This window comes from Vombatus ursinus, unplaced genomic scaffold (genome assembly GCF_900497805.2).
Source record: "Vombatus ursinus unplaced genomic scaffold, bare-nosed wombat genome assembly UNPS02014780.1, whole genome shotgun sequence".
In the NCBI taxonomy this organism is placed as follows: Eukaryota; Metazoa; Chordata; class Mammalia; order Diprotodontia; family Vombatidae; genus Vombatus; species Vombatus ursinus.
Window position 1 is genome coordinate 2,303,313 of NW_020954558.1, and position 16,844 is coordinate 2,320,156.

General features: G+C 44.0%; 2 protein-coding genes across 5 annotated transcripts in view; one reads left to right on the top strand and one right to left on the bottom strand.

The window, feature by feature from the left end:
- The window catches only part of NUMA1 (nuclear mitotic apparatus protein 1), a 101,544-nt gene extending 95,977 nt beyond the window's left edge, over window positions 1–5,567 (bottom strand). The window contains exon 1 of the mRNA XM_027866282.1: window positions 5,471–5,567. The gene's annotated coding sequence lies outside the window, so the exon portion shown is untranslated. The remainder of the gene's footprint in view (window positions 1–5,470) is intronic.
- A 519-nt stretch (window positions 5,568–6,086) lies between these two features.
- LOC114046053 (leucine-rich repeat-containing protein 51-like) lies at window positions 6,087–16,828 on the top strand. Of its 4 annotated transcripts, none has more exons than XM_027866269.1 (6): window positions 6,102–6,159; window positions 8,163–8,392; window positions 10,962–11,104; window positions 14,430–14,635; window positions 15,810–15,958; window positions 16,588–16,828. In XM_027866269.1, exons 3-6 carry the CDS (start codon window positions 11,020–11,022, stop codon window positions 16,730–16,732), a joined length of 585 nt encoding a protein of 194 aa, XP_027722070.1. In that variant the 5' UTR covers window positions 6,102–6,159; window positions 8,163–8,392; window positions 10,962–11,019; the 3' UTR covers window positions 16,733–16,828. The 4 variants fall into 4 exon arrangements, with proteins under 4 accessions (XP_027722071.1, XP_027722070.1, XP_027722073.1 ...); XM_027866268.1 differs by having other exon boundaries at window positions 6,153–6,210; XM_027866270.1 differs by lacking the exon at window positions 8,163–8,392 and having other exon boundaries at window positions 6,087–6,159.
- The last annotated feature ends 16 nt before the right edge of the window (window positions 16,829–16,844 follow it).

A 16,844-nucleotide genomic window follows, 5' to 3' on the forward strand; every position in this document is an offset into this window, starting at 1 on the left:
AAGCACATGAAATCATAAGTTCTCTTAAAACTGGAAAGGAATTAAAAGGTATGGAGTACAGATTTTATAGATACATATATACATACATGTATATATACATACATACAGATACAAATACACCAATACACCTCCTCCCAAAACCATTCCCTAATAGATAAATGGTCATAGGATATAAATAGTTCTCAAAAGAATTGCAAAGTATTAATTACCTCAAGAAAAAAGTACCAAATCATTAACGAAAAAATGCAAATCAAACTACCCTAAGGTTTCATACCTCACACCCTGCAGATTGGGGCAAAGATGATAAAAGAGGCCAATAGTCAATGTTGGAGGGGTTGTGGGAAGATAGGCACATTGGTATATTGTTTGTGGAACTGTCAATCAGTAAAACCAATTTGGAATTCTACAAATAAAGTGACTAAAATGTCCACACTTTTTGACCCAGAGATTCCATTACTTGGGCCTATAGCCCCAAGAGCTATTGGTAAGATGAAAGTTCCACATGCACCAAAATATCTACAACAGCATTTTTAGTGATAGCAAAGAATTGGAAACAAAGATACCCACTAATTGGAAAAAATTTTCCTGAACTGAAACAGAATGACTTAGGCAGAGCAAAAAATATATATATACATGCCTACAACAATGTAAATGAAAAGAAACATACACACACACACACACACACACACACACACGTGAATGTTGCACAATTATAAAAAGCACAAGCATGTCTCAAAAGAAGACATTTGAGAACATGCTCCCAAACCCACCCCTGTGCAGAGATGGGTGGTCCAGTGTTGCCTGATGCACTGATTTTCAGATTTTCCTCTTATTTTTTTCTTCTCTTTAAAAAAAATAATACTATTTGTTACATGGGATGGACCTTTGGGAGGGAGCAAGATAGGGAGAAAAGAATGTTGGGGAAAACTGGTGATGTTTAAAAAAAAAAATCAACAACTTTTTGTTTTTTTAAAAAGGTGGTAATAGAGAGAGGGAGGTGGCCTGACACTTAGGATGTATAAAACTGAAATGGACAGTTTCTGCTCTATTGCAGCTCTTCTCCTTACCCTGTTCCTGCTCCCAAGTTTTTTATTTTCTTCTCTTCCTTTTAACCCCCACTTCATATTACTCTCTCCAACATCTGAGTTTGTTTTATGACTGTTCCCTTATTTATCCTACTTTCCTTCTCAAGCCCTTCTTTTCCCCTTGCTTATCCCTGTCCCCTCCTAATTCCCTTTTGAGTTTAATCTGTTTCTAGATGAGATCTTTATTTGTGTGAGTGTGTATAATTGTGTCCAGTCTTCCTTTATACTGTTCAGAAGAGAATGAGGTTCATGGCATGCCTGTTTCAGCGCCACTCCTACCCCACCCCCCATGATTGCCCCTTCCTTTTTTGAATTCAGTTGAAACATAAGACTTTGCTTCGGCCTCTCAGTTTAACTCTATGTGAATCTTTATGTTTAAAGTGTGTTTCTTTGTTCATTTCATCCACCTTTATTATATGATAGTGATTTCCTACCCCTTCCTCCTCAAGAAGATCTCACCACTTCCCTCCTTCTCTACAGTGAAAAATGCTTGTTTTGGACCTCTCCTGCCCACTTACCAGCAACAACTAGTATCAACTCAAGTACTGCTTGCTACAGCCACCTGCTTTTAATACTTAACACAGACACACACACACAACTGAAGTAGCAGGACCAAGGTGCAGTGGAAAATTAAGACATTCTGTTTCCAGAAAGTTCAGGTGCTAAACCATACAAAAGTGCCAGGAGTTAGGTCAAGAGACTTCATTTGCCTCCTCTTACACCAGCAAAGATTAAGCAGATTCATTAGACTAAAGCTTAGTATGAATAATCCCCAGTTGCCTTGCTTAGCCACTAACATTCAAAATGAGCTCAAGTATTTATTAATTCACCCTACTCACTGTCAATCAACTCAACCTCTTATATTAAAGCACTGTTGTCATCCTCCTGATGAAGAAGCAAAAAGACACAACCCAAGCCTCCTAGTGAACTAGGAGCAACCTGCCACTACTGGACTGACAAGCCACACCCCCCACACAGAGAAGGCAGTCACTGCCCAAGTAGGAGACCTAGCCATCTCTAATCTATCCACCTTATTTATATGTGTCTGCAGTTATATTAGTTAAATTATGACTATAAAATAATCAAGCCATTTTTAACAAAACATAATTTGTAATCCAGATGAGCACCCTGGGAGGCTCTCTCAAACTCCACAGCACCTAACCCAAGGATGAGTTTGTTTATACACTCACGACATATATGATGACTGTTTGAAGAAGAGGGGCTTTGGCTTTCACTATGGCTATGGACAAAGAGGCCACTGCGTCAATGGTCATGACACAGTACCTATGGGATGATGGGAAAGCACATAGTCCTTTAATGGCAGTGTTTTAAATCCTAAGGAAAATCTATGACTCAGGATGCTCTCTTCTTCCCTCTCCTACTCTAAACAGTAGGAAACTCACAAATAGGGAGGCCAGGGTCAATGCTCCATCACCCCCTCTCCTGAACACTGGCATAGAGGACAACAAGGAGAGACTTCAACAGTCCCTACTAAGAGAGAAGGGAAAAAAATAAGCATTTATATAGTAGCACCTACTATGTGCCAGACACTGTGCTAAGCACTTCTAAAAATAATATCTCATGTAACCCTCACAAAAACCCTGCAAGGTAGGTGTTATTATTATCCCTATATTAAAACCGAAGAAACTGTGACTTGCCCAGGGTCATACAGATAGGAAGCATCTGAGGCCAAATTTGAACTCAGGTATTCCTGTGCTTTCTAGGCCCTCACTTCATCTGTTGTACCACCAGGTGCATAGTAAAGGTGCAGCTGCAGCTGCTGCCCACTCACAAGATGAAGTGCTTGCAATCACATTTCAACCATCCTTACAAAATTGAACACAGAACCCACAAGTCTGGGGGAAGAAATAGCATGGCGGCCAGTGAAGTAGAGAGAAAGCCACATAGACAAAATACATAAGATATGCATTCTTAGGAGAGCATTCAAAGCAAGGAAGGTGATAATCTAACCAACTCAATCCTAACTGGGTCACATTTGAAATATTTTGTTTATTCCTGGGAACCACAATTTAAGAGTGACGCTGAGAAACAGGATGAGAAGTCTAGGAGTTATCTTTAAATATCAGAAAGAGGCATCATATTTTTTTCTCCCATAAATTAAGGACAAGTGCCTGGCACCAAAGTAGGTGCTAAGAACTGAACTAAGTGCTAGTGTAAATACAAAAGCAAAAGCAGTCCCAGCTAGATTAACAACATTCCATCCAAAAAGAACAGCAGAATTGATTTGATCATGGTTCCAGAACAAGAGGGCAGTAAAGAAGGAAAGATCTGTTGGCATCTCAAATTCAGCACATGTAAAAAATACGTGTGTGTATAAATATAGATATATCTATGTCTATAGACCTGTCTTTTCCCACAAACCCACACCTCTTTGAAAATTCCCTGTTTTTGTCAAGGGTACCATCATTAGTCAGTTAGTTGCCATCATCCTTGACTCCTCATCTCCTTCACCCATGTGTCCAATGAGTTGCCAAATCTATTTTTTCTAGGCAGCTAGGATGCCAGAGGATAGAGCACTGGGCTTGGAATCAGGAAGGCTCATCTTCAAAAGTTCAAATCTGGCCTCGGAAGCTTACTAGCTGTGTGACCCTGGGCAGGTCACTTAACCCCATTTGCCTCAGTTCCCCATCTATAAAATGAGCTGGAGAAGGCATCTACAAAACGCACCAGTATCTCTGCCAAGAAAACTCCAAAATAGGGTCTTGAAGAGTCTGACACAGTTATCTCCACATCTTTCACACAAGTCCTCTTTTCTCAACTCAATCAATCAAATATTTATTAAGCACCTACTATGGGCAAGACACTGCTACAGGCTGGGATACAAAAAAAGAAGCAAAAGTCAGTCCCTGCCCTCAAGGAGCTTACAATCTAACTCACCACAATCACTCTAGTTCAAGCCTTTGCCACCTCTTGATCAAACTAGTAGTCTCTTAATTCAATTAATCAATCAATCAATAAACATTTATTAAGTGCCAATAGGTACTGTGTACTAAGCCCTGGGGGTACCAAAAGAGGCAAAAGACAGTCTGCCTTCAAGGATCTTACAATCTAATGGGGGAGACCACATGCAAACAAATATGCACAAAGCAAGCTATATACAGGATAAATAGGAAAGAATTAACAGAGGGAAGGCAGTAGAACTAAGAGGGATTGGGAAAGCCTTCCTATAAAAGATGGGATTTTAGCTGAGACTTAAAGGAAGCCAGGGAAGTCTGTAGGTAGAGCTGAGGGAAAGCATTCCAGGCATGGAGGACAGCCAGGGAAAATGGAGTATCTTCTTTAAGTGTCTAATTCTTCTCTCTACCTCCTTTCTCAATGGCTCCTTAATACTTCCAAGATCAAATACAAACTCCTATGTTTATCATTCAAAGATCCTCATAACCCTACTCCAACCTATCTTCCCAGGGTGTAGCACAATGCCAAGGCCCCTAATAAATGTTTTGTTGACTATCTTATTATACATTACTGTCCTTCACATACTCTGTGGTCAAGCTAAACTGGTCTCCTTGACGTTGTTCTTCACACACAGCAAATCTCCTGTCACTGTGGCTGGTACATGTTGTCTTTTCAGTAGTGTCGGATTCTTCCTCACCCCATTTTGGGGTTTTCTTGGCAGAGATACTGGAGTGGTTTGCCATTTCCTTCTCCAGCTCGTATTACAGATGAAAAAACTGAGACGAACAGGGTGAAGTGACTTGCCCAGGGTCACACAGCCAGTAAATGTCAGAGGACTGCTTTGAACTCATGAAGATTCTTCTGACTCCAGGCCCGGTGCACTATCCACTTCGCCACTTAGCTGTCCATACCTGGCACACAGTAGGTGCTTAATAAATGCCTGTTGATTTGATGTAGATCCTCCGGGCCTGGAATGCTCCCCCTCCTCCCTTCATCTGGAAGAATTCTTAGCCTTTAAAAGTGAGATCCCCTTCCCCAGAAAATGACCCTATGTTTGCTTTGAAAAGGAAACTCCCTATGTACTTTGGGTGTACTTGCAGTGGCTCCCTGTAGAATGTCAGCTTCTCTGGGGCCCAGTGTCCCTTTTCTCACCTTCTCTATCGCCCACACCATCGCAGGGCACACAGCAGGCACTTACCACAAAGGTCCCACCACTTCTCAGACCCTCCTTCCCTCAAAGCTCCCCTCCCCCATCTAGAAGCGGCGTCCACTATCCCTCCCAAGCCCAACACCGCAAAGCTGTCCCTGGAGCTCTCCCCTTTCTCCCTCGCCGCCCCCTCCCCTCTCCCTGTTCGCCGCCCTTCTGGAGACCCCTCACATCGTCCTCCCCCCGCCCCCTTCCGCGACACCTCCCTTCTATTTCCTCACTCCGACACTAGGGTGCATCCTTGACTCCCCTCCCGTCTTACCTGGCCGCGCACGCGCGCGTCCCGTCTAGGGGCTTGAGCGTCCGGGGGCGGCTGAAGTCCCACTTTCAAGACTCACTGAGGTCGCCACTACCCCACCGCCATCCCGCTGTAGCTACTGCTACCGCGGCCGCCGCCGGCGCCGCCCAGACTCACAGTTTGAACTGCAGCGCCGCCCCCCCCGTAGAGTCCTCATTGGTCAAACCAAGGCGACATCATGGAGCACATGCGCATTCTTGTAGCCCCTGGCGGGGCGGGGAAAGGGGGGGAAGTTGCTTTAGAGAAGGGAGCCTGGAACCAGAGAGGGGTGGAGCACAGAGTCTCTACTCATTCCGGGGGAGGCTTGAACTACAAATCCCAGTATTCCTCGCGGCTCCCTCAGGGATTGGGCTGGGGCCCAGGCCAGAGCGGAGAATGGAGAGGGTATGGTAAAGGTAAAGGTCGGGGCGAAGGATTTAGGAGCGATGACTGTAGCAACTGAGGAGCTTTAGAAGGCCGAACCGTGTTGAAGTCTGGATTTCTGACCTTGGAAACCTTAAACTACGAGTCCCAGCATTCCTTGCAGCTAAATAAAACTTTTTTTCCCGTCGGCCACGGCAAGGGGTGGGGAGTGCTGTAGGTCCCGGCATGCCCTGGGGCAGGGCGTACAGAGGTTGGGAGGCTATGATGATGATGGTTGCCATGGAGTTGTGGTAAGTGTGCCTCGGTCTACGGGAAGGCAAAGGCTGAAGCAGACGGAGTTGGTAAGCTTGGGCAGCAGCTGGGGAGCCCACTGGACAAGGATTGAGGCGGGGACAGGTGTCACGCCAAACATAAGTACCCCTATTACAAGGGCCTGAGATGGTCCCAAAGCAGGGACAGCTAAGCTATAAACCTGAGATGGTCGGGGGAGAAAGTAACACAGACAGACCCGGTGTAGAGCCTGAGATGAGCGCCAGGCACAAGGGGGGGGGGGGGGGGAAGAACCCTATTCATTATTCATTCAGCTAGCATGAAGTGTCTACTGTGTTCCAGGCACTGGGCTAAATAGTTTGTTCAAAGACAAAAAGAAAAAACACTCCAGGAGAATATTTTTTTGGAGAAACTACAGTAACACAGATAAGTAAAATGAAAAGTAATTGAGGAGGGGATATGGCAAGTCAGGAGCGGTAATGGCAACTGGGAAGTGAACAAGATTGGTCTAGTGAAGAGGTCCTTGAATTTTAACCTTAAACTAAGGGATTCTAAAAAGTAAAGGTGAGGGGGTGGGGAAGTGTATACCAGGCATGGGGGTGAGGTGGAGCAGGGACTGCTTGAGCAAAGGCACAAAAGCCAGTTTGGCTGAAGAATAATAAGGTGTCTGAAGGGAGTGATAAGCCTGGGAAAGTAGGCTGGAGGCAGCTTGTGAAGGGCTTTAAATATCAAACAAAAGTTTATATTTTAACTTAGTGACAGTTTGGGAGCATGTGGAGCAGAGGAGTGACCTATGCTTTAGGAATATCAGTTTGGCAACTCCAGAAGATGGAATGAAGAGGCCAGAGACTGGAGGCAGGGAGACCAATTAGGGACTTTTGAGGTACTTGCTAGGCATGGCAGAGGGTAGGTACTTCCTTCCCCATTTCCTTAGCCTAAGAATTTCAAATTCCTATGAGCACACTCTGACACCATACTATTGGGATGGGGAAGAGGAGAGTACTATCAAAAGAGGGGAAAGGGTGTTTTTGATATGGGAACATGGGAGTCCTGACATAAGCCAGCCAGCCCAGATGGAGACTATTCCTTGGTTTCCCCCCTTTTCAGTAAAACAGCTCAGACATTAATAGCCACCTAAGTAGATCAAGGAACTAGAAATTTTGCTACCTAGGGCAAGCAGCCTCCTACACCCCTTTAATACTGTATCTTCATGTGCCCATAGAAACATGGATGTCTCCAGAAGACATAAAATCACTACTTCTTGAGTGCTGTTTGCTCCTTCTCTCATTTCTCCTAATAGACTAGGACAGAAGAAAAAATACATTCCTTGTTCCCCAGCACTGCTTCTAAATCCTCCATCTGTAGTTACTACTCAGTAAACACTCCGTTTTTAGGCCCAACATATTCTTCTAAATGGTAGTTAGCTGGCATAGTAGATACAATGTCGGGAAGACTGGAACTTAAATCCTGTCTCAGACATAGACTACCTTTGCAACCCCAGGGCAAGTTAACATTTTTCAGCATTTGTTTCATCTATAAAATGGGCATAAGATCTTTTGGTATCATGGTCACTCTCCTTTTTCAGGTACAGTACTTGGCTCAGTCTTTCCTTCCATCCCAAACCCTGCCTGAATATCTGGGGATTTGAGTTTACACACTGAGGTCCTCTAAAACACCCTGGCCTCCCAAACTATCAACCTTAAGTCACATTACCTAGGTCATCATTATACCCTAGCTACCCATAGGGATGGTTGTACCTTAAAATTCACTCATTACCCATAATTGTGCTGTTTGTGGTCCTGAATCTTTGATCATTGTAGTCTCTTGCATTATTCCTAAAACTATCTTTCATCTTCAGCATAACCTCAGTCTCTTTATTCTTTCTTGTTTCACCCTTGCCCTGGCCCTAGAGTTGACCATTTCAACAGCATACTAACATGTACCCTTGACTCTTTTGCCCTTCATGATCTTGCCAAAGCCATGTTACCCTTATTCTCCTCATCTTCTAATTCTCCTCAAACAGCCAAAAGAGGAAGGCACTCAAACTGACTGCTGATTGGACTCCACTTATCTATTCTCAACTGGATCCTCAAAGATGCATGACATTCTTTTTATTCTACGACTGATTCTCAAGATTCCTTGAAGTGATTCATCTCTGTTCAAATTTCCATATGCTACTCCCTTTCCTCCTCTTTCAGCAGAAGACCTCAATTCCTACCTTAGTGAGAAAAAAAGCAAAGTTATCCATCTATGGTAAGTTCTGTTTTCCTAAGCTATACCCTAAAAGTCCTCCATATCAGCCTCCATTCTTTCCTTTTACTCCCATATCTGGGATGCACTTCCCTGGAGAAATCAGTTTTAGCTGAGTGTTGAGTTTGGAGGCCCACCTATTCTTATTAGAATATTATATTATTATTACTATGTTAAAACATTATCGTATTCTTTCTCCTTTAAGGAAAAGGTCAGTGTCACTTCCTTGAAGCCTGACCCCAAATGAGTACTCAATTTGATTTTCCTACTCACTAGATCTTGTATTTGCCCTTGTCCCATTCTTGTCCTTATTTGTGTATGTATCTGAGCCTCCCCAACTTTACTAGACTTTAAGGTCTCTGACAGTAAGCACTGCCTATTGAAAAATTTGTATCCCCAGTGCCCCAGTCTCTAATAAGGAGGTGGTTCTCCCTTCCAAGGCCAACTTCTCTATTTGTGCTCTTGAGCCCATCCACTCATCTTCCTTCACTCTCTATTTAACTGGCTCTCTCATTGCTGCATACAATCACCCATTATGTCACTGGTCTTCTTCAAAAATGAAGGACAAACAACAAATCTCATCAGACCTCCCCCATCCTTAAAAATCTTTCACTTGCCCTATATATTGTTGTTGTTTGTCCTTCGTTTTTAAAGAGGACCAAGATACAGGTTGTGTCTTGGCTTGTGGGTGAAATTGGATTTAAGTGAGGTAGAGATGCATAGTCATCAGCTTCACCCTCTCTTCCTGAGTCGTAGAAATACAGTAACAGGACAAAAGTCAAGATGATTGGTGATGGCCCAGGATGCGGTGCATGACCTTGGCATCTTTGATGCCTGACCAAGCTCTCAGCACTCCATAGCATCTGCTCTGGCTGCCTTTATGGCTGTTGGAATGAATTGTTCTCATCTGCCCATTCTGCCAGAAAAAGTCTTCATGTGCTTGGGGTGGACATTCTCCTAACTCACCAAGAGGTTTGAGGTCTGTCAGTTACCTTCAACGTGGTTTAGTCTGTCTGCTGAGATGGTTTTACTGGGGTGTGGCCACTGCACATACTACAGATTCCTGGAGCCACAGGTGAGAGTTGGGTGAATCGAGTGGATGCCAAAGTGGATGGGCAGCCCCTGAAAAGTGGCTCAATAAGCCTTCACCAGAGGTGCTAGTGGTCCTGAACACCTCATACAACACCGTGCCCCCCCCCCCCACACACATACGTATTACATAAAGCTATCAACTTACAGCCCCTAGACACAGAGGGACTTGTCCCTTTCAGAGCCATCCTATACTTGTTGCCTCTCCTTCCTTACTTCTCAGGGCACCAGCATCTGTCCTAAAATTCCTCTGTTGATCTAAAACCGTTTTCTCACAGATAACTCACAATCCTTTAGCTGCTAAATCAAATGCCCTTTTCTATCATCATACTCTTGACCTTTCTGGAACTTTCAACACTATCACTTGCTACTAGATATCTTCTTTTAGTTTATATGACATTGCTTTCTTCCAGTTCTCTTATTTAATAGCTCCTTCTCTGGTTCTTCTGCTACATCACTGATTAATTGAATGAATTTAAGTAGCTACTATTGCCATTCTATCAGAAGAAATATGGACATTTTTGGTGGGAGAGGCTCTAGCAGCTGAAGGAATTAACAAAGGCCCCATGAAAGAAATGGCATTTGAGATGACCTTTAAAGGAAGCCAGGCATTTCAAGAGGTAGAGGTAAGCTTGGAGGACAACTTGAGCACAACCACAGAGGCCAGAGGTCAAAAGATCATAGAGCTGGATGTGACTGAAGAAGCTATCTGCTCCAATCCCCTCAATTTATAATGAGGCTTATACAGGATGATACAACCAATATACGTCAAAAGCAGGACTCAAACCCAGGGGAATAATGTATAGTAAGCCTGTAAAAGTAGGATGAAGCCAGACTAGAACTTTACGTATCAAAGTTTGCATTTTATCCTGGAAGCAGTGAGACACGGCAAGGCATAGTGGATAGTAGCCTCAAAGCCAGGAAAACCTGGGTTTTTAAGTCCATGCTCCAACACGTATTGGTTTGTGTGAGCTGGGCAATTCAACTTAAACTTTTGGTGCTGTAGGGAGCTAGGACTATGGGTTGCATTGGTAATGTGTCCTTGAAGAGTTCCCTCTATCACTGATATGCTGGAAGTGATGTGATAACACTGTATAGACACTCTCCCTTCACGTCTTAGAATCCTTAGATTCCTTTACCTAGGTTCATGTCTCTTTAGGGAACCTTTCCCTGTCACCACTGAGTTCGCTCGCTTTCTCCCCCTTCTTAAATTGCTTTGTACTCACTTATGTTTTCCCCCCCTGCCCTGCTTCCCTGCACACCCCAGGATATTGCTTTCTGTAGGGGAAGACATCCAACTATGCCACTGGCTTGCTAAGCAAATCTCATCTTCTCACTGTTCCATCTCCCGTTCTTCTTTTGCAAAATTAGGGCTATCTTCCTGTCCTGTTTGCCAGGGTTGTTGTAAGACTGAAATTGATGGGAAAGCATGGTGCAAGGCCAAAAAATACTCTCCAAATACAGCCCCTCTCTGTCTCCTTAGGCCAAAACTAGCAGCCCAGGGCCCCATGCTTCTCCTACACCCCCACAATGGCTGAAATATGACTGACAACTGGGATCATGTGAAGAATTTGGCACAGGAGCCCCCCCTCGACTTCTCCTTCAAAAATGTAAACTTCATCCAAGGTGAGCCCGATGTGCACGGCCTCTTTTCTCTCTCTCTTCCCTCCAACCCCAGTACCCCATTCAGCCTGGGCTACATTCTCCATCTTTAGAGAAACTATTTCTTTTTCCTTCTCCAGACCTTTGCTGTTTTAAAAAGTTATGGTCTGGCATCTTTTAAAAGGCCAAGTTGGATAGGAACAAGGAGCCTTCACACGACTAATGTAATTTTTATGAAAATAATAAAACTAGAGAACGGGACTTGGAGATTTCTCCCTTTTACTCCCTCAGTGGATAGCACAGTACCTGGTATATGACGGGCAAATTAAACGCTTGTTGAATACATACCTGAATTCACCCCAGACACTAGCACTGTGAATCAGCCAGCATCTATCCTCTCTGAGCCCATTTGTAAAAAAGGAGAATCTAGCAGCAAATGCTTTTCAGAGATGTTGAGGGCCTAACAAGAGGTCTGGCAGGTGCTTTACCAATCTTAAAGCACTCTATGTAAATGCCAGCTATCTTTTCATATATGGAAACTGAAGCCCAAACAGAGGACTTGACTTGCTCAAGGTCACAAAACTAGATAGACACTTGCTATCTTTGAAATCATGGCATTTAAAAAAAAAAATAATAAACAAAAAAACAAAGTAGTTTAACAGTGGCCCTAAGTCCTGGCTTTTGATTCAGAGAACAGGTAGGATCTAGCACAACAGTACCTAGCACAATTTTGTGCACATAGCAGGTGCTTAATAAATATTTGTTGTGTTGGACTGGAAAAAAAAAATCATGGCAAAGTCACCCTCCCTGCCTCTGTTTCTATATCTTTAAAGTGGGAATAAATACCTGTACTATCTGCTTCCCAGAGTTGTGAGGAAAGTACATTGCAAACCTTAAAGGGATAGGGACTTGCCCTGTGCTTTCATTGGTATAGGGAACTCCTATGTGAAGAAACTCTACCACTGCAGGTCTTCACCTTTTTTCAAGAGTTTCCTCCACCATTGAGAAATTAAATGACTTGCCCAGGGTTGCAAAGCAAGTATGTGTCAGAGGCAGGTTTTAAACCCAGGTCTCCCTGGTTTCAAGGCTGGCTCTATCCATTAATACTGCCTGCAAACCTAAACACATTATATAAATATGAGAATTATTACTGAGTGGCAGTCAGGATTTGACCCCAATGCCCTTCAAACAACAAATTAGTTTTCACACCAGCTCTGGTCTTCAGAGGGCAGAGAGCTGGGCTGGAGGGAGTCAGGATGCATAACAACCTCTCCTGATCTTAAAGAGAGCATCATAGGTACATAACAAAGCAAAGTCAGATAGGCTTGCAGATGCTATTCTCTTCTGCTTTTTCTGGGAGGTGAATATGCAAAGAAATTGGAAGGGCAAACTGGGCTATTCATCCCTTAGTGAAGCTAGAGACTGAACCAGTTAATAGGATGAACAGGTAGTAAGAGTGCCTAGTAGCTGTAAGAGAACCCTGGAGTCTCAGCTGCTTATTACCTGTCAGTCACTGAAGCTACTGATGCCTCAGTTTTTTCATCTATAAAATGAGTTAAACCAGGTGACCTCTGACATCCCTTCTAGCTTCAAATTTATGAACTTATGATCAGGTAAAAGGCACGAAGCCAGATGAGAGGCCACAAATGCCCCAATTTGCTTCAGGACAGTCTAGAACCAGGCCATTTGATTTGGATTAGTGTGTTCCTCATCTGGCAAACCATCTCAAGCCTTGTGACTCCCCTAAGGGTAGAAACTCTGACTAAAATGCTGAGCACTGTGACAGACACATATAAGGGTGTTGCTGAGCAAAGGGACACTTTCTTCTCTGTGAGCAGGAAAACATAAAAACATACACTTTGTCCCATCTCCTCAGGAAATATTCCAGGTGACAGAGTTAGATATGGATGGTCTTAGCTGAGGCATCTGCCCTCAGAGAAAAGCTGACTAAAAGCAAAACATCCCATTCTGCCGTGCCCCCCCCCCCCCCCGCCCCTTCTGGCTTTTGAGCACTATGTTCTGTCACTGGCTGGCATTGTGCTTTTTAGACAAATTTCTTTTTCCTTCTGTACCTTGGCTTCCTGCTTTATAAAATAAGGGAGCCGTCCTTCTGACATTCGAAAATTTCAGTCAGTAGTTTCCACACTGAAGCCAATTGTCTCTTTTATCTTCAGCATTTCTTCTTCAAGGAGGGAGATCAGCCCTTGCCTTCACTAGCCTTTCCCTCATTCCGCCATACGAACCTTGTCTGCCCCACCTCCCTCCCCAGAATCTCCACTGTGTAATGACTGTCCACCACAGAGCCCCCTAAAGAGTACTGGACCTCAGGAGAAGAAAATAACTCTGTGTGGGAGCATGGAGGGAAGGAACAAACTAAGAAGGTTTTTTGGTGGTACTGTCAGATTTGTGCTTGGAAAACAGAAGAAAAAACAGCATTTAAGAAACCTAGGCTCTGGTTCCTGGCTCTTCCACTGATTTCTGTGACTTTGAATAAGTCCCTTTCCCTTTCTGGGTCTAAGTTTTTCTCCTGTCTGGAAAAAAAAAAAGTTGGATGAGATAATCTCTCAAATAAATCATTACCTGAAAATGAGTTACTGTAACAGGCTGTAAATTCATAGCATTCAAAAGTGGAAGAGACATACGCTGACAAGAGTGTTGGATTAGTTAGGGTGTTTTATGAGTCTAATGAATCTAATCCACTTGTTTTATGAGTTTAGATGAAATTGGCTTCCTATAATTTGGCATCATGGTTTTTTGGTTTTTTTTTTTAAATCAAAGAATTTTTAAGTAATCTAGTCCAAACTCTCATTTTAGAGATGAAAAAACTGAGGCCCAAAGGAAGTAAAGTAGTCAGAGAGCTAGCTCTGGCAGGACTGGGATTCATATGGGTCCAATTCCAAATCTAGTGCCCTTTCCACTACTCTCCCTACAGTGGGTCCAATTCTGGGCTCACACATTTCCTCTTTTTCTACAGAAGAGGATTACCTGTGCCCCAACTCAGTCTTCCCCAGGATAAATTTCCCCACTACTTTTAATTGGCCCCTATTTCTATTTCTTTAGTTGTCCATGTTCTTCCTAAAACTTGGCTTTCAGAATTAAATTCCAGGTGAACCCAGACCAGGGCAGAGAACAGCTTACCTCACTCTGGTTGCTGGACTCATCCATGACAATGCAGCCCGTGACAACATAGCTTTGGAGGGAGGAGTATATGGCAGCTATGACTGTGACCCTGAAGAGCAGTTCTGGGTTTTTCACAGTCCTGGTTGGCCTCTGACTGAGATGGGAAGAAGAGAGGACCCTTGCCTGGGTGCTCCTGGCTAACTTCACTCTCTGTGATCTGTCCCTGCAGACCTGACAAGTGAGGAGCCTAGGATTGGGCTCCGACCAGTAAAGCGTTCTAAGGAGGGTAAGTCACTGACCCAGGCCTTGCGCATTAACAACAACGTGCTCAATGACCTGAACGACTTCACTCAAACTCTGTCGCAGCTGTTGGAGCATCCCCAGAACCTGGCTTGGATTGACCTGTCCTTCAATGACCTGGCCAACATCGACCCCGTAGGTGCCTAAGTCCCCAAGGGAGGGAAGAGAATGCCAAGCAAGACACGGGCTACAGGCAAAAAGGGTGGGGGGGGGAGATCCCAAGAGGAAACATCAATGCTATACAAGGCATAAGGTATTTATAGAACACTTCCTGTATGTCTAGCAATGTGGGGAAGACAGTGGTATAGAGAAGTAGTAAGAACCAGCTCCTTACCTTCCCGTGGTAAGCATTTTGTTCTTTTCCCCCAGAGTTTCTGTGTTTGGGTCATTATAAGCAGCTTAGAAATGGGTACCTAACACTACTGAAGAAGAATATAAACACTTAGTATGTTAACCACTGCGCATTGGGAAAAGAGAAATAAAAAGTAGTGTAAGACAGCCCTTCAGAACTTATCCTGTGCCTCACTTTCCTCCTCTGGGTATGTAAGAGGAAGAGTAAAAGAATTAGAATTTTGGGGACTTGGAGAGATCTTAATGAGGCCTGAATCTGATTCCCAGATGTGCCCCTTCCTACATGTATGACTGGGGCAAGTTACTTGACCTTTCCAAGTCTTATGTTTCCAATACCTTATGTACACTTAATGTTTGTGAAATTAAATCCTCATCTCCAAAATTGGGAAGATACTGTTGTACCACCTACCTTACAGAGCCCTTGTGAAGAAAGTGTTTTGTAAACATCAAATCACTAGGGATATGACTACTTATTATTTTGTAATAAGGAAACAGAGGTTAAGAGACTTGCTCAGACCTAAGAGCTAGATGAGGCAGTAAAATAGAGTGGGAAAAACATGGAATATCATGTCAGGAGACCATGCCCTCTGCCTCATGAGAACATGACCACCCTTGATATGAGCCCATTTCCTCATTTATAAATGGGGATAATATTCCTTGCACTAATTCCTCTCATAAGGCTGTCATAAGGAAAAGAACGAACTCTCAAGTAATAAGAAATATATGGAGTAGATAGCAGAAATCTCCTGCTTCTCATCTCTTTTTTCACCAGACCATACTGCCTCCTAGTCTCCAGAAGTCTCTAGGATAGAAGGGGTCAGGTCACTCAGAGAGTGGATTCTAAGGAAAAGAGCACCCCCTCTTTTCAAGCCTAGATTCCCCAATTCTCCTGTCACCTCCATAAACCAGCCACTGGATCCTACTCAACCTGGTACTGTGTCCCTTCCTCACCCACCAGGTGCTGACTACCTTCTCCAACTTAAGTGTCCTTTATCTCCATGGCAACTGCATCCATCACCTGCCAGAAGTGGATAAGCTGTCAAGTCTTCCCAAGCTTCGGAGCTTGACCCTCCATGGGAACCCTATTGAGGAGGAGAAGGGGTACAGGTAATGCCCCTACCTTGACCCCCCCCCCCCCCCGAGGAAAGGAAACAGAAGGCTCAGGAGTCTCACCTCCTTAAGTACAGAATGAGGGGACAGCACAAGTTGTAAACTTAGGAGAGAAAAGGAACTTTACCAGGTTCTCCAAAGGAGGTTATCCTTGGCCAAATCAAAAGGTCACTTTCCTTCAGGGAAGGGAGTGGAATGGAATGGAAGAAGAAGCCCATGAGAAATTCTTTTAAGGCCTAGAATGGAGAGTGAGCCAACTGGGAGTAGGTGGGAAGGATTCGTAAGTCATCACATCAGAGAATGGCAAAAGACTCAATGAGTGGAACATATGGGAAGTTATTGTAATGATTTAGCTCCCCCCACCCACCCGCACAGTGACTGCAGATGCTAATTCCCTTAGGTATTTTTGGAGAAGAATGGCAGTACTTACAACCTACTTCTACCCTGATTGTATCCAGGGTCACTTTGCTCTTACTACTGAAGGAGCTAATGTAGGGAGGAAAATATTACTAACTCTTTGGGGCACATAGTTAAGTGGCCTTGGATTCACATCCAACCCCCCCATTATGACTCTTTCCACTTTCAACCCACCCTGGAGAGCCTGCAATCCTATATCCTCCCTGCAGGCAATATGTGCTGTCCATCCTACCCCGAATTACTACCTTTGACTTCAGTGGTGTCACCAAGCAAGACCGGATCACAGCCACTATCTGGAGACAAATGAATGTCAAGCCCAAGAAGGTCCGATTGAAACGGGATAATTTTTTATAACTCCCTCTCCATGCTTAAAGCCCCAAAGCCCCTAAGACTCTGGTACCCTCTCCCTCAACACTTAGTTTAGCAATAAAGGAAATGACCTGTTCTAGAGGGCTTGAGTCCCTCA